Below are 26,830 nucleotides of genomic sequence, written 5' to 3'. Positions count from 1 at the left end.
CATTATAAATGCTGGAGGCAAAGTGGGGTTTGGGTTGGAGGCTGACAGCTCACTATCCCCATGTAATAATCTTATGACCCCCTGAAGGATCCTGACCCCTAGTTTGAGAACCCCTGCTTTACATAGATTTCTATAGCGCTCCTCCATACACAATAGACATGTTGTGAGCATAAATACATCAGAGACTGAAGTTCTCAGATACTACAGTATAGAAGCACCTAAGACAGACAGACACAGCCTGCCAAATACCCAACCTGTCTGTGGACACACTGAACTAGCAGGGGTCTCCGATTTGATGGCAATACTATCTCCCAGTGTTGAAGCATCATAACCAAAGCACCATTTTAAGGAATGTTAGGAATATCAGCAGCAATGTACAACAGCATGGCGTGTCCACCGGGTTCTGAGGTGGCGCAATGTTACCAATGAAATTACCAAAACACCTGCTGACTGAACTGAATCTCTGGGTGCCTCTTCTAACAGTTGTGTGATAGACATTTTATACTCTGGTCCTAACACAATTGCATCTGCCCCCTTTTTAGCTGAATTAAAATTTATATTATAGTAATGCCTACTAGGATTGGGGCCCCATTGTGCTATACAAACAAGGCTGGTTCTAGGGGTGGCAGGCAGGCAAACAGGGTGGGCCTCTGGATATCAATTCTTTCAGGGGCCACTGAACTGCTGCCCCACTTTTTTTTGTTGCTCTGCTGTTTGAGGGTGAATGTGCGCCAAAAATATTTTCTGTTCTGGCTGGCAAAATGCCTAGGGCCTTTGCTCTGTACCTTAACTAAGCTACAACCAGGGCAAAGAAGATGGAGCTAGGCTGTTCTCAGTGGTGGCAGATGACAGAACAAGGAGCAATGGTCTCAAGTTGCAGCAGGGGAGGTCTAGGTTGGATATTAAGAAAATCTATTTCACTAGGAGGGTGGTGAAGCACTGGAATGGGTTACCTAGGGAGGTGGTGGAATCTCCATCCTGAGAGGTTTTTAAGGCTCAGCTTGACAAAGCCCTGGCTGGGATGATTTAGTTGGGGTTGGTCCTGCTTTGAGCAGGGAGTTGGACTAGATGACCTCCTGATGTCTCATCCAACCGCAATCTTCTATGATTCTATGATTCACATACAGAAAGCACTGTATTCTGGTGTCTGACCAGTGGGCTAGAGGTAACAGTGGCAACTGCATATTTAACTCTTAAAGAGGTCAGTGAACTTAGGACAGGAGATTGGAGGAAATGGGAAGGCCAAGATGAGGGATCCGAAGGAATAGCGAGTGGAGAAAAGAATGGCGATAGCGGGATTTCTTCTTTTTGGTCTCTTTCCCCTTCCACCAACCCCAATTTTTTACCTATTTTCTCTAACCTTCATTCTCTGTCCCTTCCCCATCTTTTGCTAATAAAAAGACCCCCTTTTTGCTAATAAAAGAGCCCTTCTTTGATCCCAAGATACCAAGCAGACAATAGAAGGAGCATGATCTGCCCTACCCAGCGGGCTCCGAACACCCTTCCAATCGAGAGAGGCTCAGTGCTTTGATGACTATGGTGGGATTTTCTAGGGTCCCTATGGGAGTCTTAATGGGGGACTCAATGGGAGTCAGGCACCTAATTCCCATAGGCTCCTTTGAAAATCCCAGCCTATGTTCCAACTCAGAAAGCACCTCAGCTATTTGTTTAAATGGGGTATATAGTGAACGGAAGTTTACTGGGACTTGGGGCCCTTTGAAGAAAGGGAGAATAAAAGGTCAGATTCTGCTACTCTTGCGCTGAGGAATACCATGCTCACAAGGAATCCCATAGAAGTCAATAGGCCTATTCAGGGCACAGCTGACTGCTCAGCTGCGAAGCTGGCAGAATCTGGCCCCTGAATGGGGGATTCCGGGTTTGAGAGGACACTGCTAGGTGGGGAAAATTCAATTCAAGCAAACAATTTGGTTACAGTGAATGTTATAAATAACTCAAAAAGACTCAGTAGCTGGGATTTTCAAAAGGTCCTTTTCAAATATCAAAGCTGGACGGCAACACCCTAAACTCTTCTTCACAATCAACCTAGCTTCACCTATTAGTTTGGGATCTTTGTCCTTTTCTGTTTTTAAGATCATAAGACAGGTCTTTAAATCTACAATAAGTTAATGTCAAATGGACCACTGTGAGCAGCGTTTGGTGTTTACACTTCCTTCAACTACCCAAATTTGTACAGCAAGTTAAAAGTCTATAAGGCCACGACACATGAATTATGGACATTTGCTGCTCAGAAACTGCTCAGTCCCCAATGCCCCAAAATAAACGGTTTCAATTATGTTTCACCTCCACCCGCAATATTAACAGCCCTCCCAGTTGCTTGCTGGAGCTATTACTCCTTAGGCTGCGACTGTCACAGCTTTGTGCACGTATGCTTCCTGTGAATGTGCAAATCTACACAATACCACAAGCTCTGTGATGTGACAGCACTTGCAATGGGTAACCTCTTAAACCAGAAATATTGGGTCTCGTGGAGGGAAAGGGGAGGAAATAGTTGGTGCTTTTTAAAGCTAATAAAGTATGTGGGTGTGGCTTGAATTGTTTCACAGACATAAATGTAAATAGCTGAAGAGCTATTTCCACTCTCCTCTGTACTGATTTTTGATAGTTTGTAAACTACAGCTGAGCGAAATGGTCCCAACAGAATCTGGAACAATAGGAAAGTTGCTTGGTTTCAGCTTTCGTTACACACTTAAGACTGTCCAGATTCGTTAGAAAGTTTGCTAAGTTTCATGGCTCTTTCCTACAGATCTGGGCCCAGTTTCATCCCTGGACTTAGAACAACATCCGTCTCCTAATTGACATCTTGTAAAATTTATGGTTGCCTATGGTTTCCCTGTGAAGTCAGGGGAAATTTGTCCATTTTGACTGAGTTTTGAGTTCAAAACCTAAAATTCAAAGCCAAACTGGGGGACACAAATCCCCCCAGGGACCAAACCCAAGAGAAACAGTCCCAGGAACTCTGGGGAAGCAAAGTTCTGGAATATCTTCCAAGTCTCACTTATATAAAATGAGACCACTGGGACCCTGAAACTCCTTTCTAATGGGAATATCATCCCCTTCACATGTTTTTACATGACAAAGATTTAGTTTCTCTCAGGTGATCAGGGACTTTAGGCTACTTCCTTTGTAGCTGAGGGTGCACTCTCACAAGATCTCAAACATAAGGCAACCCTTCCGGAACAGAATCAGTACACCTGCCTCAGTTTTCCCTTTCAGAGTTGCCAGTAACTCCACAACAGCTCACTTGCCTTAATAATGCCCCTCCTTGGAGCTAATTTATTATCAAAATGTAGACTACATAATCCTCAACACAAGAAGTCTTAAACATAGTCAATTTCACACACCTAGTGGATATAGTCCTTAAAACCCTGCTCTTCCCAGCAGGGGCCCCCCACAGCAACCTCTCTGCTGGGAGCCCTTCCACATCATACTCTGGTGTCCTCTGCCTTGCCAGTCCTCTTTTGTCCCTCTGCCAAGACAGCCACCACAGCCCCTTTAACTAGAGTGGAATCCCAGTCTTCTTAGTTGAAACCCCCAAAGCCTCCCTGCTGGGAGAGCCTCCTCACCAGGAGAGCCTCCCCCAGGCCCAGAGTTCTCTCACTATTCTCCTGCAGCCAGCTCTCTGGCATGGAGGTATCATCAGGTAAGCTCCTCCAATGCAACTCTCTCTGGTCCTTGGCTGTGCCTCTTCAGCTTCAGCATCACCACTCACTGCCCTCTGCTGCTCTCTGCCTTCAGCTCTGGCCCTGTGGCTTTGGGAAGTAAGCCAGCAAAACCCCTCTTGCTGCTCTTGTGCCTTCCAGGATCTTCCACAGTTCCCCCGGTCTCTAACAGCTCTCACCTGCTCTTGTCCTGACTAACTCAGTCTGTGCTACAACCCTCACTCACTAGCTCTCACCCCCATTTTGGTCCCAGTGTTCTCTTTTAAGCCCATCTGGGGGGTCAGATGACCAGTCACAGGTACACTAGCCTCTTCGCTCTTAAACGGCCAGTGCCACCCTGTGATAGTATCCGTATCAGAACTGACCTCTATAGGAGTGCCCCAGTTGGAAGGCTTGGAGAGTTGGACCCTGAATATTGCATCAGCGCATGCAAAAGCATACAACTGTATTTCCATGACACCTCTCAGCTGGCACCTCAATGAAACCTGTGCATCTGTAACCTGAGAAAACATAACAAAACGAAACCTGTGCTGACCACAATATGACCTAAGAAAACATTATGACATTTTTAGGCTTTAAGCCACAAAATAAACAAACCAAAAATTAGGGGACATGGGCCTGTTCCCGCTCCCTTTGAAATCAATGGCAAAATTCCCATTGGTTTCAGGAGGAGCAAAATCTGGCCCTACTGTTGTTTAACTTTGCTTCCCAGGCTGTATCCCTGTTTTTCCAAGACTCACAAGAATTTTAAATTTGGGGTTTGAATGATAGTTTATTTCTGGCTGACCTGCTCTGTTTGAACTGTAATGTGTTTTCAACTGTTGGATTTATTTTTAATCTACTGTATTAGTGCACAAACTTAATCAAGAACAAAATGTTACCGATGCTGCTTTGTTCCTACATGCACATATCAGTTCAAAGTTCCCTAATTTCATAAAGATCTCCTTCTGACATCTGACTCATTTCTGAACATTAGTACATTCTTGTCACTGTAAATATACCGGGGGTGGGGGGAGTGGGGTGGAGAAGAGACAAACATGAACTCACATTAAATACAACTCTTTTGCTTAGAAGAAATACTACAGTGCAGATTTTAACAATTAACATTCCTGCCATGTATGCAGCTATGGATGAAGCGAATACATTTTTTTCAGAACTCCTCACTCAAATACACATTTGGTTTATTTTCTATTATTTGATGTCAGTGGTGGGTTGTGACATTCCTGTTTCCCTCCCTCCTCCCCCTTGTCAAAGAACAAGATCTTATCTCTTCCTCCCCAATCCCCTTCCTTTACCCCATGCCTGTTTTTCTGAAACCTGACTTTCAAGTCAGCATGCTGGTAACAGATTAATTTTACACTGCAAGAAACACCAAGCAAAGTATTTCTGCTTTGACATATGAGAACTCTGTTATAACAGTACAGTTTTTCTAAATTAAATATTAGGATAAATTAAATCCAATTGTGGTTCATACTCCTATGGAAAATATTTCTGTTCAAAACAGCCCTCCATGATATACGCCTAAGTAAGTGAAAACACAATAAATATACAGCAAGTTAAAAACCCAGATTATTCAGATTTTAAGGTTTATAACTAAAAGTGGTTTAATGTTTCATGCCTAATAATAGATTACTCCTATCACATTTCTAAATTTTATTTCTACCAGCTTTGAAGTTTGGCCATATAAAGGCTGTTTGTAGAACCACACGAAAGTTAAAGCAAATATTACTCAGAGTGATTCATATGAGCAAGAATTTGCAATGAAGGAAGAGGGTTTTTTGTGTCTGTATCAAAGGAAATGAAATGTTTGCAATATTTTCCAGCTGATAAATTTATTAAAACATTTTAGAGTTAGGTTCTATGAACATTGCTGACATAAACAGACTTTGACGTGAAACAGATTATGTTAGACTCTGTGGGGGAGGCAGAATTAAAAAAATTCCTAGATTTCACAAATTGCCACAAGGTCGCTGCAATCCTTAATTAACTGAATACATTAACAGAAGCGATAACAGAGATGTAAAAAAGAGAGAGAGTACATTTAATCCTCTATTCTTCATTTACAGACTACCCTTTCAGAATGAGTAACCTTATTTTCTTTTTAAGTATCTATTTACCTTTTTGAGCTTTGCCTAGCAAAACGTTTTTGCATTGTTGCAAAAGAAATTAATTTGTTGCTAGTTGCCACACATTGGCAGGATTTCTGCATAAAGAATGTAAGCAATCTATCTTTGTGTTCAAGATATAGTTAATCTGGCAGTTAAAATACTTTGGAAACATTTTGATGACTTATCTGGAAAAGTAGCTTTGCATTTTCAAAGAAAACTCAGAACTGTATGCAGGGGAAGATAAAAGATATATGAAGTGTTTGTTCTAAGCGATACTATTCATTTAAAGATCATAATGTAACCCCACCCAAGAAATTATTGTGGAAAAACAAGACAAATTTCCTTATATAGCTTTCTGACACAGTCTTGATTTGGAAACAAAATAAGTACATTACTGTTATAGTCTAATGGATTGCAAGCTGTTTTATTAGAGTCAGCTGAATCCTGTTTTGCATAAAAAAGAACTCTGTTTGCTATCAAGAACACATTTACATTAATAAGACTTTGACAAAGTAAAATAAAATCGCATTAAGATGATGTAAGTAGATAAGACAATGAAATCTCTTTGAGATAGTTTTGGCACACCAATTACAGTCAAGTCCCTACAGGAAAGAAACTATTTTTTACACCAAGTATCCATGTGTTTTAAAGTTGTAGAGTAGCCAAAATTAAACCTTTGTTTAAAATATTTCCAGGAAGAGGAAAAAATGAATTCTGATTATTTCCCCTTGAAAAGATAGGATGTCTGATAAATTACAATTTTATTTTGCAATAATACAAACAAGTTTTGTTCTCCTCCTAGCCTGTAATCATCCTGATTATTGCAAGGGACTTTCCAATATAGAGCAGCTGAAAACAAGGTTTTAGATTACATGGTAATTTAGGAATGCATGAAAAGCCAACCAGTTACCATAATAGAGCTCTGCATAAACTTCATGGCTTTTAGAGCAAAACATAACAACATATGTTTTGTGATTCATTCAAATGATTTTTTGGGTTAGGGTTCTATCAAAGTATTTTGGAATCTAGTGTTTGTCCAGCATTTATAGAAACTTACTTTTTTTTTTAAAACTCTGCTGTCTCTCTCTTTAGTTTAGTCATTAAAAGCAGGCAATGATGGATGATGATAATGCTGTGGATTTTATGACTAATCAGGCCTTGGCAGCCCTAGTATTTCTTCTATAGTGAAACTTTAATATTCTTTTGGCCTTGTATAAACTTTCCCTCCCTTGGAACTGTGTTACACAAGCTACTTATTAAGTATTACAAAACAGTTATTACACAAAAGTTAGCACTTTGACTTAATACCTGACAGAAGGAGGCATTTCCCCCCTTAAATACATGCAGTATTGGTGGGTGTCAATTCAAAGCACTTATCTATTCACATTGCCTTTTTAATTACACAAAGAATGCAAGAACAAACGTTAGGCTTGTGGAAGACCCTTGCAGGGGTAGATTATTTTCCCAGATACATTGGGAGGTGCTCTTTCCATAGTTGCCCAGTTGACAGCATTACACTTCTGCTTTCTGACCTTTGATGTATTAGTGGAATTGCAACAACAAACACCAGGTGTCTCCACTTAGCTGAGCTAAAGCTTTAAATAAGGGCACTTAAGAAAAAGCTTAGACTGTCCTTAACTTTACTGTTGCAGGATTGTATGTATTTTCAGATACTCTTATACCAGGATCATATTTTATTTTGCTACTTGATATACACGAGTCAGACAAGGCAGAACCTTTAAGGGTTTGGTATAATTTTAATTCAACCATTTGCTTTAAAGCTGCTACATTTTGCAGATCCTGGCAGCAGTTTTAAATTAAGGCAACATCAGGATGTGTCCTGATACTTCCAATTTCCTTGGGCAAGTGAAATTCTGATATCACATTAGGTGTGGTGAGGTGTTAACGATCAGCAAAAAAAACATATCACTATTTTTCTGCTAATGTACAAAAAATGTATGTGGCATAATTTTTTTTCTTATTCTGGATTAATTTTCTGCAATATAAAAATATAATATGTGGATTTTTACATTGTTTTAATGCTTTAAAATAATAGGCTCTGTACAAATTGATACATATGAATGGACATAAGCAGAACTTGAATAAACCCCAAAATTGCTTTTACTGGGTGCGCTATAAATACAGTTAAAGATCTGTATTTATTATCTTTATGTGTTTGCTTTGTTGTCAGTGAAGAATTAGAATGTCAGCAGAAAATATGAACAGTGAAAGCACAATCAGAGCATGTGGAGGGGATTTAGCTTAGAACTAGAGAGAATCTCAGTAGCAAAATCCCAACCCATACAAAAATCACCTGGTTTGGGGTCTTATTTTCAAACTGGAAACATTTTCTAGGTTTGTCAAAAGGTTTGCTGACTTGAGAAACATTTGCTCAAGGCTTAACTTTGTTTTGAGGAATCCTGGGCTGGATTTATGGTTTTAGACGAAATGTTGTGATTTTTTTGTTTTTGAAATATCAATGAACCCAAAAAATTTAAATCACAGTTCAGGGGGCCCTGAACCTGTGTGAACTGAAACATCAGAAACTCTTTGCACCAGCCTATGTGGTGTGAAATAGTGATGTTTTGCTGAACTGCAGAGTTTGTTACCTAGAGTCTCTGGATCATACCTACAGCTTCACGAAGGCCCACTTTCCTGAAACAAAAATATGACACTCATCAACGCTGAGTTAAAAACACGTGTTTCTCTAACTTTGATTTTTCTGTTATTTGTTTTATATTATTTGAGCGTGTCTTTCTCCTGTGATAAATGCAGCTTTTGCCAACACCCAGTGTGCTGTGACCTATTTAAAAAATGCAGTGTTTTTGAGGATTTAAAATCCTTTTATATAAATGAAAATAAAATCACAGTTCAGATGCTAACTGGGATTTTTAACCCTGATCTCGTAAGTCCAATATAGGATAAAAGAGTTATCCTAGTGCCTCCACCTTTCTACACTTACCATTTCTTAACATTTATGTTGTGATAGCATCTAGAGGCTTTAGCAAGGTCAGGGTCCCATTGTACTAGGTGCTGTACAAACATCTAACAAACAGCAGTTCCTGCTGCAAAAGCTTACAGTCTAATCAAGGATTGTTACTTATAGCCTTGCTATTTTTCTTAGTCATAAATTACGCTTCAGGCAAACACTGTTTGGGGCTAGTTTACAAAATAAATAAAAATGCCTCCAGGTTTGTAAGGGCAAAATTATGCCAGTAACATAGGCTGAGTTAATGCATCTTTAAAAATCTGGCCACCGTTTTCTGTTATGCGATAAGGCAATAAATTCTAACATAACTTAAATATCGTATTCACAATCCTATGAGAAACCTTCTGCTCTTCCAGCTCTAGAAAATGCAGTCCACAGGAATACATTTTTCAAATAATTGACTAAGAACAATCAATTTAGTTGTCTACCATCTTAAATCAGTTTTTTTAAAATTGCTGATTAACAATTTTGATTGGATGCTAAATCAGATTCACCTATTTCTGGTACCTTGGCACAGTCCATTAAAGGGACATTTTCAGGTGCTTTCTTTAGACTCTAAATTGCGTCAGGGTAACTACACCAATTTGCTACATCAGTGCAAATATCTCTAATACAGATAAGTCCTAAGACAGTTATATTCACTAATGCATCTAAAAGAAGGTTTTGTGAGGCAGACCTATGACAACAAAGAATATAGGTATAACCAGGATGATGTTTACTAGCAGAAGAATCAACGTGGGGGAAATTTGGCCTCAAATGTTTGCTAATTGTCTTTTATTTTGGGGGCAAGATTTTAACCGTCTCCTTGGTCCTACATAGTATCTTTCTTTATTGAACATGGTGTTTCTTTACTGAACATTTTACATGTAACATCTCAAAACATAAATTAATTTGCTACCTGTAAAACTGGGACTCCTGAGTCTAGTTTGTATTTCACCTATGCTGCCAAATTGTGCACAGCTTGGGGGGAGCCCTCCTAGCTCTAGCTGAAGTGTTTTAACCCTGCCACACCAATACCAACCCCCAGCCCCATTCCCTTTCCTGCTTCCTCCGCCATATGCTGAGGGCAGGGAAGTTTCCTGATGGTGGCTGGTGTTCCTTCCATTAGAAATACCTCCCAGAACACACCATAGTATCAAAACTGCAGCTCAAGAGAAATAGGGGTGATTATCCAGGATGTTCCTTTGGATTAGGCTATGTCCATCCCCTGATACAGTATTCCTAGTGTTTCCTCCATTTTAGAAAAAACAAGGCAAAACATTTAGCAGCTTAGAACTGAGGTTTCCCCATTAACCCCCTAGCACCAGATTGACAGATGGGTGCCTCAGGGAAAGGAACTTTGTTTTGTTTTGTTTACACCAGTCCCATTGATTCAGTGACGTTTCCTTTAATTAAATATTAGCAATTTTCACTGTCATTAATGGCATTGAATGAGATCTCTAATTGTGGTAAGGTGCTTGCCTGGCTTTTTTGTACTGCTTCTTTTAAAAGCAGCAACTGTAATCCTTCCCCCCAAATGAAATATGCAACTGCATGCTGGGGGGATGCTGAAGCAGGAACAAAACAGAGCTACAGGCACGGCGGTCTGTTCAGCAGGAGGGCATCTTTATAAATACAACCCACAACAAGGTAGCATCAGCAGGAGAAGCATTACTGCATTCTGGGGATCATCCCACGGTTGAGCAGGGAGCCACTGTCCCCAAACACTCCTCTTATATCCCTTGCCCTGAATGCCTCCCTGTAAAGGGGTAGGGGCTAAGCAAGATGGACTTCACTCTTTGTGTACTGCAGAGCAGGCAGTTCCTCTGCACTCTGTCACCATGTGTCTTGCCTTTTCTGGTCTCCTGCAGGGCGCAGAAGGGAGCTGCTTGCCTGGCATGGTTGGGCTCAAAGAATATTTGAATTTTTCCCATTCTGAGGGGCTATGAATTTGCAGAACTTCCAGACTCAGCAGCCCCAACTTGCCACCAACGTTTCCTTGCTTATAAACAAGAAGTAGGTTTGATATAGGATACTGGCAGGAAAATGACATGCCAGCTGTTGAAGGCAGATGCTTTTATACTCATACTTGCCTACAGGAAATCAGTTCTTGGATGAAGAACAGCTGGTTCAAGAATAACTCAGCAAGATCAAAGCAATACTGGTCAGAATGAAGAACCTCTTCAAAGAGCTGGGCCTGAGGTTGTGGCCATTTTCTTTTGAAAGTGTACAGCACAGTAGTGTGAAACCCAGGGGTCCTGTTTGACTCCTCAACTCAGCTTGGATGACCAGGTAGCTTCTGTTTCCCAAAATAACTTGTTCATGTCCAGCTTTCTCGGAAACATTGTCCCTTCCTCATGGATGAGGACCTGGTCACAGTGAGCCATGCCTTTATCACCTCCAGGCCGGTGGAATAAGGCCCAGAGCGTCCTGGTGCAAGAATAGGTTTCCGATTCCGAAATCAGAAATGTTGCTTGCCCTCAACATCCCTCGTTCACCCTCTACCCTTCTTCCCCTCCTCCCCAAACACTCCCCACTCACCCATAGCCCACCTGCAGCTTGCCCCGCAGCTCCTGGCCCATTGGCCCCAGGACCTTCCTGGCCACTCATTGGCACCTTCATCCCTTGGCTCAGTGCTCCACTCCTGTCCTGGGTTATGGTGGCTCCTTCCAATCCTAGTTGCCTAGTGGCTCTTCTTGGTCCCATCATCCCATACACTCAAGTGGAATGGGCCAAATTTGAATGGTGAGTAGAGTTGTGACCTGGTGCATGGAGTCACAGCGCCACTCGGCTTTGGCCTGCCCAGCCACCCTCCTTCATAATGGAGGGGTGATGGGGCCCCTAGTGGCACTGTGACCCCATGCACCAAGTTGCAATGTCACTCACTCAGATTTGGTCTGGCCACCCCCCAGTCATGATGAAAGGGTGGCAGGGCCAAATGTGAGTGAGTAGCATAGCAAGTCCATGCACCAGGTGAAGTGCCAGAGTACCACTCTGTTTGGTTGGACCCCAATAACTTTATGGGCCCTGGCATGACTTCAGTGCTTGGACCATGGTAGCTTGTCACTGCTCCAGGCTGGGTAACTTATTGTATCTGAAGCTGAGAGTGAAAATGATGCACGGGCTCCAGCATTACAGAATACACCTGCCTCCCTTCTCCATGGCTTAGGCGGCCATGAACACAGAAAGCCCATGCTAAAGTCCCATCACTGATTACCAAGGCCAGTGTAAGGCCTTGATCATATTTCTCAAATCAATTAATGGATCACACCCCAGCTACATCAAAGACTGAATTATGATCTATGAACCACCAGGACAGCTGTGTGTCTCAGGGACAATGCGCATCACTAAGCCCAGGACAAAGCATGTAACAGAGAACTCTTTGTCCCCAGCTATCAAGTAACTATGGAACAATCTTCCAGAAGAGAGCAGGCAAATCCTGAATCTGGCCCTCATTAGGAAACTATGCCAAAACTTCTTCTTTGAGAAAGGCTTTCCACCATAAGTGATGCTCACAATAAGACCATCCCTTCTATTCCTAACTCCCTCACTCCCCAAAAATGGCCCTCCACCCCAAGCAGAGTTTTCACCCCACACAGGGAGAAGGGTCAGAGACTTCAGGAAGTCCACTAGGGACTTCGCTTTTGCTGCTGATTTTATGTGGCAGATGCTAAGTCATTACTGTGATGGGTGATCCTATAAAACCCCAAGATAGGCATACACACAGACACTGAACAGTTGCATAGGGCCAGATTTTCAACTCATTCCTAACCAGGCCCCTATTTTTGTGGTGCAAAGAAATGCAAATGTGATTTTTTTTTAAATCGATAATCATTTGTGCCCTCAGAATAGGTCACCGGGTTACTCAACTCAGGAACTTTGCTTTCTAACTGACTTAAATTGCATGCAGAATTGCAGGTGCAAAATTAGACCCAGTCAAATATACATTGATCATCATCAACTTGTTTGATGATGATCAATGTATGTTTTTATTGACACATAACATTCCTTTGTTGACTGCATGCTGTGTTTTGTGGAGAAATTAAAGAGAACAGTAGCAAATCCACACACAAGGTTTTTATTCAGTTTGTATATCCAGGAATTTCTAATGCACCATCACCAAAGACTCTAAGAGCCAAACACATCATTTTAAAAGCTCAGGTTGTCTCTTAAAGGTTCTCACTTTTGACTCCTCCTTTATTACACTGCTTAAAGAGAATTGTTCTCGATCATTTATCTCTGGAAGGAATGTCAAGTTTAACCTTAATTTATGGCCTTATTGAAAGATAGCAGTAATAATGAATGAGCAATAAATGACACAGTTGTATCTTTCTGGATACAGATCTAAGTGAGATCTTCAGATAGCACAAAATCGCTCTAGCGTCATTAACTTATTCATATAAAAAAAAGTCTTGTTATTGTGCCTGACTTTACAACAACACACAGTAAGGTACAGTATCCAAATAAATCGGTGGAGATTTTCACACTGACCAGATGGTATGTGCACAGTTTACTAAGTTGGGGGTGGAGGTGTGGGCAGAGAAAATTCAGTCACAGAGAGGCTGCTTATAGTTAGGTATAATGCAAAATACTTGCAAGGACCTGGCACAAAATCTGTGCACTAACTGAAGCTTTCTGAAGCATTTGCAAGATGTGAAAGTTTGTCCAAAGGTGAACAGGCAGTGCCAATGACATATCAGATGCATATGTTTCTGAGAATGCCAACTGTCAACCTGGCATCCGGTTTAGGGTTGGAAGTTGTACTGAGCACACACATACACAAAAGACAGCCATCAGAGTTTTGTTGTTTCAGCATCTGTTGCTAATTTTATTAATTGCTATATATACAGTTTAGTTCTGTTTCAGGTTTTTAATTAAATACTGGTATGCTTTTGCAGAATCAACCTTTGGAACTCTGGGAAAAGGTTGAAACATAGCGAAGGACAATCCCCCAGCTAACAGTGGCTGCTACAACCTTATGGGGTCACCATGGCAGATTTTCTCCAGATTTAGAGGTGTGTCTCATTAAGATGGGGTAGCTAGTAGTTGTGTTGAAACAAAGAACTAAGTACTCTCTAGATAAGGGAATTATCTAGCTAATAAAATCACAGTGTGAATTGTGTAAAAACTTGTGTTTTCATTTATGTCACAGAGGTGTGAATGTTTTTCTCATCTTGGCTGCAGGACTCCATGGCTGTAGGACCAATGGAATTTCTTGAGAATTAACTGCTACTAGTAGGCTAGACATTGATTGAAGGTTCAGGCGATTAAAATCCAAAAGATCAAAATACATTTAGCTAATCAGAAGAAAACAACTGTTGATGTTGCTATGTTTATTATCATTTTGAATGATAATAAACATCAAGTAATACATTTGATAACTCTCTCCCTAGTACGTAGTATTCCAGCAAGCCTGAAATTCTTATACAAAAAGACTATCTGTTCAGAGCACTGAATTCTTTCTTTCAAATATCTGTAGCTCTTTAAATGCTTCATGCTATAATGGGCTCAGTCTCTCTGACTTCGTAAAGAAGGTTACCACCTGGCAAAATCTTAATAGTCTATGCATTCCAGAATCATGCAGTGGACTTGTGAAAACCTCATAATTAGAATAAAATATTTAAGGTGGGAAGAGTGGGTGAATATTATCAGGAAAAAATAGAATAGCAATATGTGTGGGTGAGGCAGGGTAGACAGAAAGACTGACAGGGTGGGGGTATGGAAGGAGAATCTGTTCCTTCTCAGGAGGCTTCCAATATCTAAGCAACATGTTTACACCAACAGTAAATCTTCCCTGCAGAAGAATTCCATGCTGCCATGCCCAGTGGCAGCAATGAGACATAATGATGGCCTTCACAGCACAGTGCTGGCCAAAGCAAGCTCAGTATGGAGGGACAAGGGCTAAAGGGCTGATCACACTCTAGTGGTGGCCCTTGATGACTTCTGTGCTGTTGATTCATCATTGGAATCACTGTGCCTGCCCAGATATTGAGGTTAGTCTATCCCTCTTCAGCTAAACATGCAGCAGTAGTCAAAAAAGCTAACAACATTAGGAAAGAGATAGAAAATAAGACAGAAAAATATCCTAATGTCACTATATAAATCTATGGTGAACCCCACCTTGAATATTGTGTCCAATTCTGGTCACCCCATCTCAAAAAGGATATAGTGGAACTGGAAAAGGTTCACAGCAGGGCAACAAAGATGAGCAAGGGTATGAAATAGCTTCCATACGAGGACAGATGGAAGATTAGGGCTGCTTAGAAAAGAGAGAAATAAGAGGGGATAGGACAGAGGTCTATAAATCATGAACGGTGTGGAAAAAGTGCATCGAGAAGTGTTATTTTACCCTTCTCCATGACACAAAAACCAAGGGTCACCCTCTGTTTAATACAAAGTAGTACTTTTTCACACAGTGCACAATTAACATATGGAACTCATTGCCAGGTGATGTTGCGAAGGCCAAAACTATAATTGAGTTGAAAAAGAACAAGATCAGTTCATGGAGGATAGGTCCATCAATGGCTATTAGCAAAGATGAGCAGGGATGCAACCCCATATTCAGGGTGACCCTTCTGACTCCCAGAAGCCAGGAGAGGAAGATGGGATGGATCACTCCACTTGCCCTTCTTTGTACACTCCGCTGAAGCTCCGGTCCTGTCCACTGTCTCAAACAGGATACTGGGCAAGATGGACCATTAGTCTGACCCAGAATGGCAGTTCTTATGTTCACTCTTAGAGCTACCTTAAAACTGGGATTTTTATCTATGGACCTGGATGACCCTTTCTACTCCTGCTGTTGTGTTTTTCCATGAGCTTGGCTCCAGCCGTTATGAAGCAAGCCTGTGAGAAAAGCCTAGCTGCAGGCCACCGTAGGAAGCAGCCCATGGATACAGCAGAGGTTCTGAACAAACAGATCTCATCTGCTTCATACAAGGTCCCTGAGCTGGAACCCAAAGTAGGGCACAGGCCTGGGTTTCTCTGTCTGCCCCCCAGAGCCAAAGGCTAGTAGACCCAAAAGCCTGATATTGAGCTGAACCTCCAGTGTGATGCTGCCAGACCGGTAGCGTATTGACCTTGGGTTTCCCCACAAGAGGCAGGATTAAAAGTGACTTGTCTGGAGGGCTGAGTTGCAAGGTGAGAGGTTTTTCGCAGGAGTGGGTAGGTGAGATTCTGTGGCCTGCGTTGTGCAGGAGGTCGGACTAGATGATCATAATGGTCCCTTCTGACCTTAGTATCTATGAATCTATAAGAAGGCTGGACTGGCTGTCAGCAGGGGGTGCTAAAGGAGGAGAGGCCTCTGCACCATGCCCTGCAGCTAGAGGATCACAGGCCCTGAAAATTTTGGTAAACCCAAACCCTTCTGAAATGCAGAGTTATTTTCTACCAAGTTATTTCTCTGTTGGGTCTACTTTTATAAATCCTTTTAAAATAAGCGACTGATCATTACTTCAGTAATACAGAGAAAGTGGAGCAATACCCTTCAAACATATGAATCAATATGATCTCTACCTCATTTTATAGTCTATAGCTAGACATAGTCACAATAAAGAAATGTATGTGCTCTTGTACATTACAAAGGGACATTTTTAAGCCTTTGAATGGACGAAGTGCAGATCCCTCATCTCCACCAAGCCTAGAAACATATTTTAAAAAGTGAAGCAGAAATGAAAAGAGAACAAAAGGAAAAGATAAATAGAGTGACACAGCAGAAACAATTGTCTGAATTTCCAAAGTGTCATAGATAATCCAGAATTCACTCTTTTTTTTTTTTGTTTTGTTTTTTTTAAGGTTTAAAGATCATAAGATCAGTCCTTTTGGTAACATGCTTTCACCGCAAAGAAAGATTCACAAGGAAAGCGAAGTGTGAACAGCAAGGAGTTGGTGTGAGAGATACAAGCTTAGAGGCAGTTAGCTGGGGGAACAAAAACCCTGTTTACTTCCAGAGTACACAGTACAGTAAAACTCCATTCTACATAGACAGATCACCATGCTGTACAGTGTTTATTAGCCATACCCCCCAAATAAACGTGCAGCTTCAAGAATTCCCCTCCTGGGGTGGGTTTTCATACTTTGACAACATTCAGGGAATTATCCCCCACCAAGAGCAACATTTTTAGACATGTTTTAAAGAAGGGATCTTAAATGTTTACAACTTCAATGTATTGTCTTTTTAACACCACGTTCTTGTGACAAAAAACACCATTCAAAATAAATACAAATTTGTGAATAGGAAAAATCTTAAATGGAAGACTCTTCTGTGTGCTGGGGTTCATAAACTCCCAGGGTACTCAAACACCTTGGCTTGGGACTACTGAACTGAACCTGAAAATTCCAGTGACCAGTTTGCTTCAGCTCCTGAAAGGGCTGTGGACTTCTCAATGCCTACTATCATCTGCAATGTGACTTCACAACCATTGCCAAAGGATGCAGAAACTATCTGATTTTAAATAAATAATCCATAGCTTTTAAAATATTTTCCTGGCAGACCCCCATAAATGGTGGGGAAGGGGGGACCCTCTTTTAATTTCTTTGGTTTTACATTTCTCCAGAACTCCAGCCTACCATGTTAGTTATCTATTGCTTAAGACCCTCCTGAGTATTATAGGACCAAGAAGATATTCTGTTCTCCAAGAACATTATCTTCCATAGCAAGTCATTTGTCCTGAAACACACTCAACTGAGGAACTACTTTATTGAAACAAATGCACTGGAACCCATAGAGCTACGCCAGTTTACATCAGTTGAGGATCTGATCTGATCTGTGAAAATTAACTAGAGTTGTGGAATTTTCCTATGTAATTTTTAAAAAACACGGTCCATGTAACAATCTGAATGTTTATGGTTGCAATTTCTTACTTACAAGTCAGTACACATGTAATGATATCCTGAAAAAAAGAAAAGAAAAGTGACAGACCTGGTGTAAAGACAACATTAAGAGTAAGGCGGTGCAAAAAGATAACAAACAACAACAACAAATCTTCAAGGAATTATGTGTATCTGGTTTTTAGTCCGTCCCCCCCCCCCCAATATTCTTAAAAGAGAACCAGTCAATGGTTTAGTGAACACAAAATCAATCACATTTGAAAAAACAACAACAACATTATTTGATGTCTTATTTGATCTTGATTTATTTTAATAGTTTTCCTCCTATTTCTTTCCTTGCCCATTGTAGATCTTGGCTGAGAGCCATCTCACAGGGCCCAGCACTGACAACTACTCCTTGTAGTTTCCATTTGCGTCAACATTCTTCTCTCGGCCTAGTTTGTCTTTGAGGAATGCCCTTCTGGATGTCATTGTGTTTTTGCTGAGTCTCAACAAGTCTCAACAAATGTGACTTTATGGGTATGGCTACACAGCAGCTGGAAGCGTGCTTCCCTGCAGGACTAGACAGACACATGCTAGTTCTGCTTGAGCTAGTGCACTAGAAATAGCAGGGTGGCTGCAGTGGAGGCTTGGGCTTGCTGCCCAAGTACATACCCAGGGGGTTGGCCAGGATTGTACTCAGGCAACTCACCCATGTCATGGCAGCCACACTACTATTCTTAGCATGCTAGCTCAACCCGAGCTAGCACGTGTCTGTCTCCCCATGCTGAGAAGCACCTCCCAACGTAGACATACCCTATATGGAGTAAGGGGGTAAATTTGAAGCTGTAGTGGAAGTATAGAGTAAGTTCAGCAGTCAATGGATGGATTCTGGAATAGTGACGAATTGGGAGCATCTATTCGTCTAAATCTACTCTGAATGTCCCATAATTACTTACTCATTTGTATTTTTATTACATTACACTTTTTCCATGTTTCACAAAAAACATGCACCCACCTTACATCTCCTTTCAAAAGATGTCATTCTTCCAAATTGGTTAACATAAAAATAACTCTACTCTGTAAGTCATTTGCACGCCAATGTTTCATATTTTATAATAAACATCTCCCACATGTAATGAAGCTGAAAATACTGCAAGTTTTACTAGTTCCTCTTGAGTCATATCAATATTTACCTTGGACACAGTTTTGTATCCTTTTGTTTGTAATACCAAAATTCTCCAAGACAAGCTTATCGTTCCTGGCTTGGCTTGTCTCTGTCACAGTTTAACACTTTCATTAACATATTACAGATAGCAAGGCAAATAATTTGTTGAGTTTGTATCTGCGGTTGGATAATCCTAATCCAAATGACTAACACCATCACACCTACGTCAGGAGAAAAATCTGCTCTCTGTACACTGATGTAAATTACTCAATTTAATTGGGCTCACTGCAGTTACTCTGGATTTGGGCAGGTGACCAAAACCCACAGGTAAGTCAAGAACATGGAGACCTGGGAGAAAGTTTGGAATTTGGGGGGAGCATGGGCTGTTATATCAGGGATAAAGGAGACACAAGACGGAACTGGGGCGGGGGGGGGGAATCAAATCAGTATCTTAGATGTCTGTATATAATGCAAGAAGTATGGGGAATAAGCAGGAAGAACTCAAAATGCTAGTAAATAAACACAACTATGACATAGTTGGCATCACAGAGACGTGATAATATACATGACTGGGATATAGGTATAGAAGAGTACAGCTTGCTCAAGAAGGATCGGCAGAGAAAAAAGGGATAACGTGTTGCCTTATATATTAAAAAGTTATACACTTGGACTGAGATGGAAATAGGAGACAGACTTGTTGAAAGTCTCTGGGTAAAGATATAAGGGTAAAAAACAAGGGTGATGTCATGGTAGGGGGTCTGCTACAGAGCACCTAACCAGGAAGAAGAAGTGGATGAGGCTTTTTTTAAACAGCTAACAAAATCATCCAAAGCACAGGACTTGGTGGTGATGGGGGACTTCAACTACCCAGACATCTGTTGGGATAATAACACAGCTGGGCACAGGTTACCCAATAAGTTCTTGGAATGTATTGGAGACAATTTTTTATTTCAGAAGGTGCAGACAGCTACCAGGGAAGAGGCTGTTCTAGATTTGATTTTGACAAATAGGGAGGAACTGGTTGAGAATTTGAAAGTGGAAGGCAGCTTGGGTGAAAGATCATGAAATGATCGAGTTCATGATTCTAAGCAATAGTAGGTAACAGCAAAATAAAGACAATGGATTTCAAGAAGGCAGACTTTAACAAACCCAGGGAGTTGGTAGGTAAGATCCCATGGGAATCAAGTCTAAGGGGAAAAACAATAGAAGACAGTTAGCAGTTTTTCAAAGAGACATTATTCAGAGCACAAGAGGAAACTATCCTACTGCGTAGGAAAGATAGGAAGTATGGCAAGAGACCATCCTGGCTTAACCAGGAGATCTTCAATGATCTAAAAATAAAAAAAGAGTCCGACAAAAAGTGGAAACTAGGTCCAATTACAAAGGATGAATATAAACACAAAACACAAGCATGTAGGGACAAAATTAGAAAGGCCAAGGCACAAAATTAGATCAAACTAGATAGAGACATAAAGGGTAACAAGAAAACATTCTACAAATACATTAGAAGCAAGAGGAAGACCAAGGAAAGGATAGGCCCATTACTCAATGAGGGGGGAAAAATAGTAACAGAAAATGTGGAAATGGCAGAGGTGCTTAATGACTTCTTTGTTTCGGTTTTCACCAAGAAGGTTGGTGGTGATTGGACATCTAACGTAGTGAATGTCAGTGAAAATGGGGTAGGATCAGAAGAGGCTAAAATAGGAAAAGAACAAGTTAAAAATTATTTGGACAAATTAGATGTCTTCAAGTCACCAGGACCTGATGAAGTGCATCCTAGAATACTCACGGAGCTGACTGAGGAGATATCTGAGCCATTAGTGATTATCTTTGAGAAGCCATGGAAGACAGGAGAGATTCTAGAAGACTGGAAAAGGGCAAATATAGTGCCAATCTATAAAAAGGGAAATAAGGACAACCCAGGGAATTACAGACCAGTCAACTTAACTTCTGTACCTGGAAAAATAATGGTGCAAATAATTAAGCAATCAATTTGAAAACATCAAGAAGATAATAAGGTGATAAGTAACAGCCAGCGTGGATTTGTCAAAAACTAATCATGTCAAACCAACCTAATAGCTTTCTTTGACAGGATAACAAGGCTTGTGGATAGGGGGCAAGCAGTAGACGTGGTATATCTTGATTTTAGTAAAGCTTTTGATACTGTCCTGCATGATCTTCTCAGAAATAAACTAGGGAAATGCAACCGAGATGGAGCTACTATAAGGTTGGTGCAAAACTGGTTGGAAAACTGTTCCCAGAAAGTAATCAGTGGTTCAGAGTAATGCTGGAAGTGTATAATGAATGGGGTCCCGCAGGAATCAGTTCTGGGTCCAGTTCTGTTCAATATCTCCATCAATGATTTAGATAATGGCACACAGAGTATAATTACAAAGTTTGAGGACGATACCAAGCTGGGAGGGGTTGCAACTGCTTTGGAGGATAGGATTAAAATTCAAAATGATCTGGACAAACTGGAGAAATGGTCTGAAGTAAATAGGATGAAATTCAATAAGGACAAATGCAAAGTACTCCATTTAGGAAGGAACAATCCACTGCACTCATAAAAAATGGGAAATGACTGCTTAGGAAGGAGTACTGCGGAAAGGGATCTGGGGGTCAGAGTGGACCACAAGCTAAATATGAGTCAACAGCATAACGGTGTTGCAAGAAAAGTGAACATCATTCTGGGATGTATTAGCAGGAGTGTTGTAAGCAAGACATGAGAAGTAATTCTTCCACTCTACTCTGCCCTGATTAGGCCTCAACTGGAGTATTGTCCCCAGTTCTGGGTGCAACATTCCAGGAAGGATGTGGGCAAACTGGAGAGAGTCCAGAGAAGAACAACAACAACAAAAAAATGATTAAAGATCTAGAAAACATGACCTATGAGGGAAGATTGGAAAAGGGTTAGTTTAGTCTGGAAAAGAGAAGACTCAGAGGGGACATGATAACAGTTTTCAAGTATATAAAAGGTTGTTACAAGGAGGAGGAAGAAAAATGTTTTTCTTAACCTCTGAGGCTAGGACAAGAAGCAATGGGCTTAAATTGCAGCAAGGGAGGTTTAGGGTGAGCATTAGGAAAACCTTCCTAACTGTCAGGGTGGTTAAGCACTGGAATAAATTGCCTAGGGAGGTTGTGGAACCTCCATCATTGGAGATTTTTAAGAGCAGGTTAGACAAACACTTGTCAGATATGGTCTAGATAATTAGTCCTGCCACGAGTGCAGGGGACTGGACTAGATTACTTCTTGAGGTCCCTTCCAGTTCTATGATTCTATAATTTACTAAAGGCAGAATCTGTCCTTTCATTTTTGGTACCATTAAAACATCAGTGGTAGCCTTTTCCATTTATCTTCTTAACTTCTGAGAGTGATGATCCGGAATCAGGAGGCTTTGCCATTTCCTGTCTCCCTTATCTTGTCTTTGACATTTTCTCTTTTGTCCACCTGCTATGTTGCATCATGAAAAGCCTCAAACCTTTCCTGGGGAAGCTCACTGCATTTCTATACTCCATCACCCCCTTTCATACCCTTCCTGGAATCTCTGCTCTTTCATTCTTGCTGCAAGCTGATCCTGAGCCTGCATCTCTGACGTAGCAAGTATGCAAACAAATCTTTGAAGGTTTTCAAGCCGGGAATCCTTGGTTCAAATGCAAGTAAGGAGAGAATACAGTACAGCATCTTGCAAAATGGTACCCCGCACCTGATTGGGACCTCTGGACACTACTGCAGTATATATAACAACTACAGGAAGCTTATGGGGACCAACAGTGTGCTGTGCAGGGACTCAGAAAATGCTTTCATGATGAATGCTGGAGTGTGATTAAGGGTCTCTAATGCCCTACTAGACTTTTTCAGTGAAGCATGGTGACATCTACAAATGGACAAACAAACTGATATGTTATTTATCGCACTTCATGCTGGGGGACGAGGCTCCTTGCTTTTCTCTTTGAGGTTTGCACAGACCCTGGAAAAATAGAGTAGGCATTGCCTGCCCTGCCTGCTCTGGATCAGCTGCCTCTGGACTCATTGAAGACTTGTTATCACAGGACTTAGACAATCCACTTGCATTTCAATAACACAAAGGTACTATGATTTATTAAAAGCTACCTGAGTTGTTTCACAGCGAGTGGTGTTCTCCTGGAATCTCTGAGACTTTTCAGAGTAAAAAGAGAAATTTAAATGGCATCAAAACCACAGCAGAGATATTCTTTTTGGGAGCTGGCTTCATTTACAGAATAAGTCTCTGATCATGCAGTTCAGTGCATTCAGGCAGACACCTGCACAGTGCCATTCCCAACGAGTTGCAGGGATCAACACCTAAGATGTAAGGTCTATCAATGCAAAGAAAAGATGCAGATAGACCTATAATGTAAAGATTAAATCCTAGAGCAACCTGTCTGGAATGGGGACAGAAGGGCCCAGGTTGCAGGAGGCACCAGGAAGCCAGTCTGTGCACAGCTGGCTGCAATACTAGCTGCAGTTGCAAAGAGACAGTTTAATTTTAGAAACAGGGAGACTTTCATGTTATTTGCACCCAGCAAACAGTATTTGAAACAGATCCTGCTACGTGCTAAGCATCTCATGCAAGGTGCCCTGAGCATCTGTAACTCCAGCTGTAGTCAGTGGGAACTGAGAGTACTCAGCACTTCTCAGGATCAGGCCCTTTATTTATAAATCCTAGTGCAATAGGGATAAGTGTTGTAAATCCATTTGAGAAAAGGATATTCTAAATAAAGATGAGAAAACAGAGTTAAAAGTTTGGAAAAAAGCGATGTAATTTTCTGGACACTTGTGACTTGTTCAGTTCATGTTCTTGCTCAAAGTGTTAGCACTAAAATATAGCGCCAGGTTTGATATACATGTATTTGTACTGAAATAAAACATTCTGAAATTTATATTGGGTTATGAAAGAATCAAGCTGGCAAAGTGCTCCAAAAATAAAAACAAAGGACTTTCATCTGGGTTTGTTTGAGGTCATTTTATCTGTTGCTCTTGACAGTTTTTAAAACGACTTTTAGATTGACAGAAAAGGCATACATCACTCACTGAGACCTGCAATGCATAGGGGCATGCCGCTGGGCACAAACCACATGGAGACATCTGGGGAAAGAAACTCACAACTTTCTGAGCTCTTAAGAGCCATGGATGCCCTCCCCACTCAGCCACATCTTCTAGGAGGTGACAGAATGACCTTTGGATAGTCTCCATCATCAGCCAACTTGTTTCTAGCTGGTTGAGAATGCTATTTTGTGCAAACTCCCCTTTATGAAGTGATTTTAGTAATAGATCAAGGAGACCATATTTAGAGCTGGATCCAGATGTGAATAGGTTTAGGACTAAAGTTCACTGTTTGTCTGAGGCTGAATCAGGGCTTGCATATGAGTGGCAGATAGACTGTGCTTAAATCTAGTAAGATGTTCTCATGTGATTTGGCCAAAATGGCCCCTAAGAATAGCCATTTTTGCAAGATATTAGCCACATCGAGGTCAGAATGAGGCATCTTCCCATTTTGACCCAATCCAGAATCAAGAAAAGAGATGGGTTTGAATCTGGAGATTTAAACCCAAACCCTTTGAGATGCCCTGCACCAATAAAGCCAGGGGTTTGGATCTAAGGTTACAGTTCTGGACCATCTCTCATTGATGGTCATAGCTGTAAAACATTCCCCAGCACAGAAAAAGGGAGGGGATACGACACATGCACACACAGAGAAGATAAAAGGGAAGAGTTTAATAATAAATTAACGAGTTTGATGTAAATTTTCAATTACAGAGACCTAATAAATGATACTGTGCAATATACTGTCAGGTTTTTTTCACTATCACTTTTGTTTTGCATTTGTCCTTAGAAAATTTTCCTCCTTAGAGGATAATGTTCAAGTTTTAACATGTCAGTAACTCCCTGTGAAGCAATTGTTATATGGAGTGGCTCTCTCTTTTGTTTTAACGTGTTAGCTTATTATAATGGAATATAAAGGTGCTTTCATTTTGCAGCATTGCATACAACAGGGGTGCATGTGCAGGCACTGAAAAAAACAGGATGAATAAATCACAGAAATCATAGTGGGAAGCAATATTTTCTAAACAGAAGAGGTTTTAAAAATGTAGGAAGTGCCTAAATTACCAATACTACAACCCAGGGGGAAGATCCTCAGCTCATATGAATGGTCATAGACTCTGTTGGGCAGTCCTTTCACCCCCTTGTGGCCTGATGCCGTCCTGCAGGAATACCCCACCTTAGTCTCCCCTGATTGGCAGCAATAGATTCACTTTAACAGCTCAGGCCAAGAAGCTGCCAATGTACATTAACAAAACAGCACTTTAAAAAAACAAAAGTAAGGCTTCCAGACAGAAGCAGTTACAAGAAATAGTTCATAAGGTCTGTCACAGTTTCACAGGTGGACACTCCCTGCCCTGGGTCATCACTGAAGGCACCACTTAAGGTTTTAGAGTTCCCAGCCACCACCTCTCTTGGACCAGAGACCTACGTCTCTCCCCCTACAGACCAGGGGGCTTAGCCCTGCAGTACTCCTGTATCTCACTGCAACTTCCCAGCTCATCTGACCAGGGTCCAGCACCTGTAGTTAACTCCTTCTCCAGAGGCTAGAACAGTGTACAGCAGTTATCAACCAACTTTCATAAGCAAACTGCTTTTGATCTTAGGGCAAAAGCATGACAAAGATAGACAGACGTATAAAAACCAATAAGAGTTCACCTACATGTGCTAAAAGCTTACCAGAAGGCACCCCCCAGTTTTATGGGGCCCTACGATGAAAAGTCTTTCCAACCCTTCTGCAAGTGTGCCCCCCCCCGGCCACTCCCTTGGACAGAGGGAGTCCCCATTTGCTGGACTAGCAGGAAGTCCATTAAAACAAAGCCTTTTTACACCAAAAGCCCCATGTCTCTTGGTCTATGGAAAACCCAGTTTGAACCAGTATGTGTTAGCTTCCCCATGGGGGCAGTACTTCTCTGGAGGGGTTTACCACCTGGGCAATTGACCTTAATGATCCCCTTCTCCCCATTTTTAGTTCTGGGGAGAGCTGGGGCAACCCTCCCCACCTACAGTTGCATACAATTCCTTGCCTACAATGATCCATAAATCATTCATAAACTTAATACAACATGGTCCCCAGAGATACTGCAATATCTGTCACACAAGATCCTCACCTCAGGAGCATGGTGCAGAGATCCCATACCTGACAGCTAAAACACCAACTTTCTGAGTCTCATGAGGCTAGTCTCCTGGAACCTGAGAGGAAAATCACCACCTGCTACAGCCTGAATAATTTCTACTCCCCCTCTTCCTTGCTCAGTTTCCCCGCTTTCCTCTTCCTTTATATAGCCCAGCCCTAGAACTGGGTAGGGCCACCTTGACTGCACTCCAGGCTGTCCCTTAAAGAGGCAGTACACTCCTTCACAGATTCATTTACTGCTATGGAGCTAGGACAATTTACACAGCTAAGGATCTGCCCACAGGTTACTGATAGGTCTCTCTCTCACGTATAGTTTACTGGTCACATTCCCATATGAATTTTCACACCTGATCTAGGGATGAAAGTTGCTATAAGTGCTAAGTAATGTTATTACCCGTATTATGCTTCACTGAATCCAGCTATCATTCCAATGGAGATCAAAGGCTTTATAGTTACACTTAGTATTTCTTTATATTCCATCTTGTTCACTCTCTGCTGATAGTCTGTTGTCGTCCTCCCCACTCCCAACACTTGTACACAGTTAACTTTAGTAATAGAAAATTTACTAGCAATAAATCTGTAGACACAGTTTGTGTATTTAATGTAAAAATGAGCACCAGTGCCCAATTCAACCACTGGGGAGAAGTTATAAAGGAAAAAAACAACAACTGAAAAGAGACTGAAAATATGAGAAAGTAGCGAACAATATGGCAGGCAGCAAATCACATCACAGAAGCCCTATTCAAATTCAAATTCTAAATGAATGACTCTGGTGAAAAGGACAATATCCATCTGACAAGAAAACATAACGTATTATTTTTACTATTGCTATCATTCCCTTTTCTAATTTGTTCCAGCTGCGACCTTGATGAAGCTAGGAACATAGAGATGTTTGATATGGGAGG

The 26,830-nt window shown here is 41.2% G+C and overlaps 1 protein-coding gene across 1 annotated transcript in view; it reads right to left on the bottom strand.

Annotated features, from left to right (window-relative positions):
• The window catches only part of ARID5B (AT-rich interaction domain 5B), a 191,826-nt gene extending 165,453 nt beyond the window's left edge, over positions 1 to 26,373 (bottom strand). Inside the window, exon 1 of the mRNA XM_075130822.1 lies at positions 25,900 to 26,373. Coding sequence (XP_074986923.1) covers positions 25,900 to 25,926 — 27 coding nt within the window. The 5' untranslated portion in view covers positions 25,927 to 26,373. The remainder of the gene's footprint in view (positions 1 to 25,899) is intronic.
• Positions 26,374 to 26,830: the final 457 nt, after the last annotated feature.

The sequence above is a fragment of the Caretta caretta genome, chromosome 7, assembly GCF_965140235.1.
Source record: "Caretta caretta isolate rCarCar2 chromosome 7, rCarCar1.hap1, whole genome shotgun sequence".
NCBI classification, from domain to species: Eukaryota; Metazoa; Chordata; order Testudines; family Cheloniidae; genus Caretta; species Caretta caretta.
This window is presented reverse-complemented; position numbering and strand designations above follow the sequence as displayed.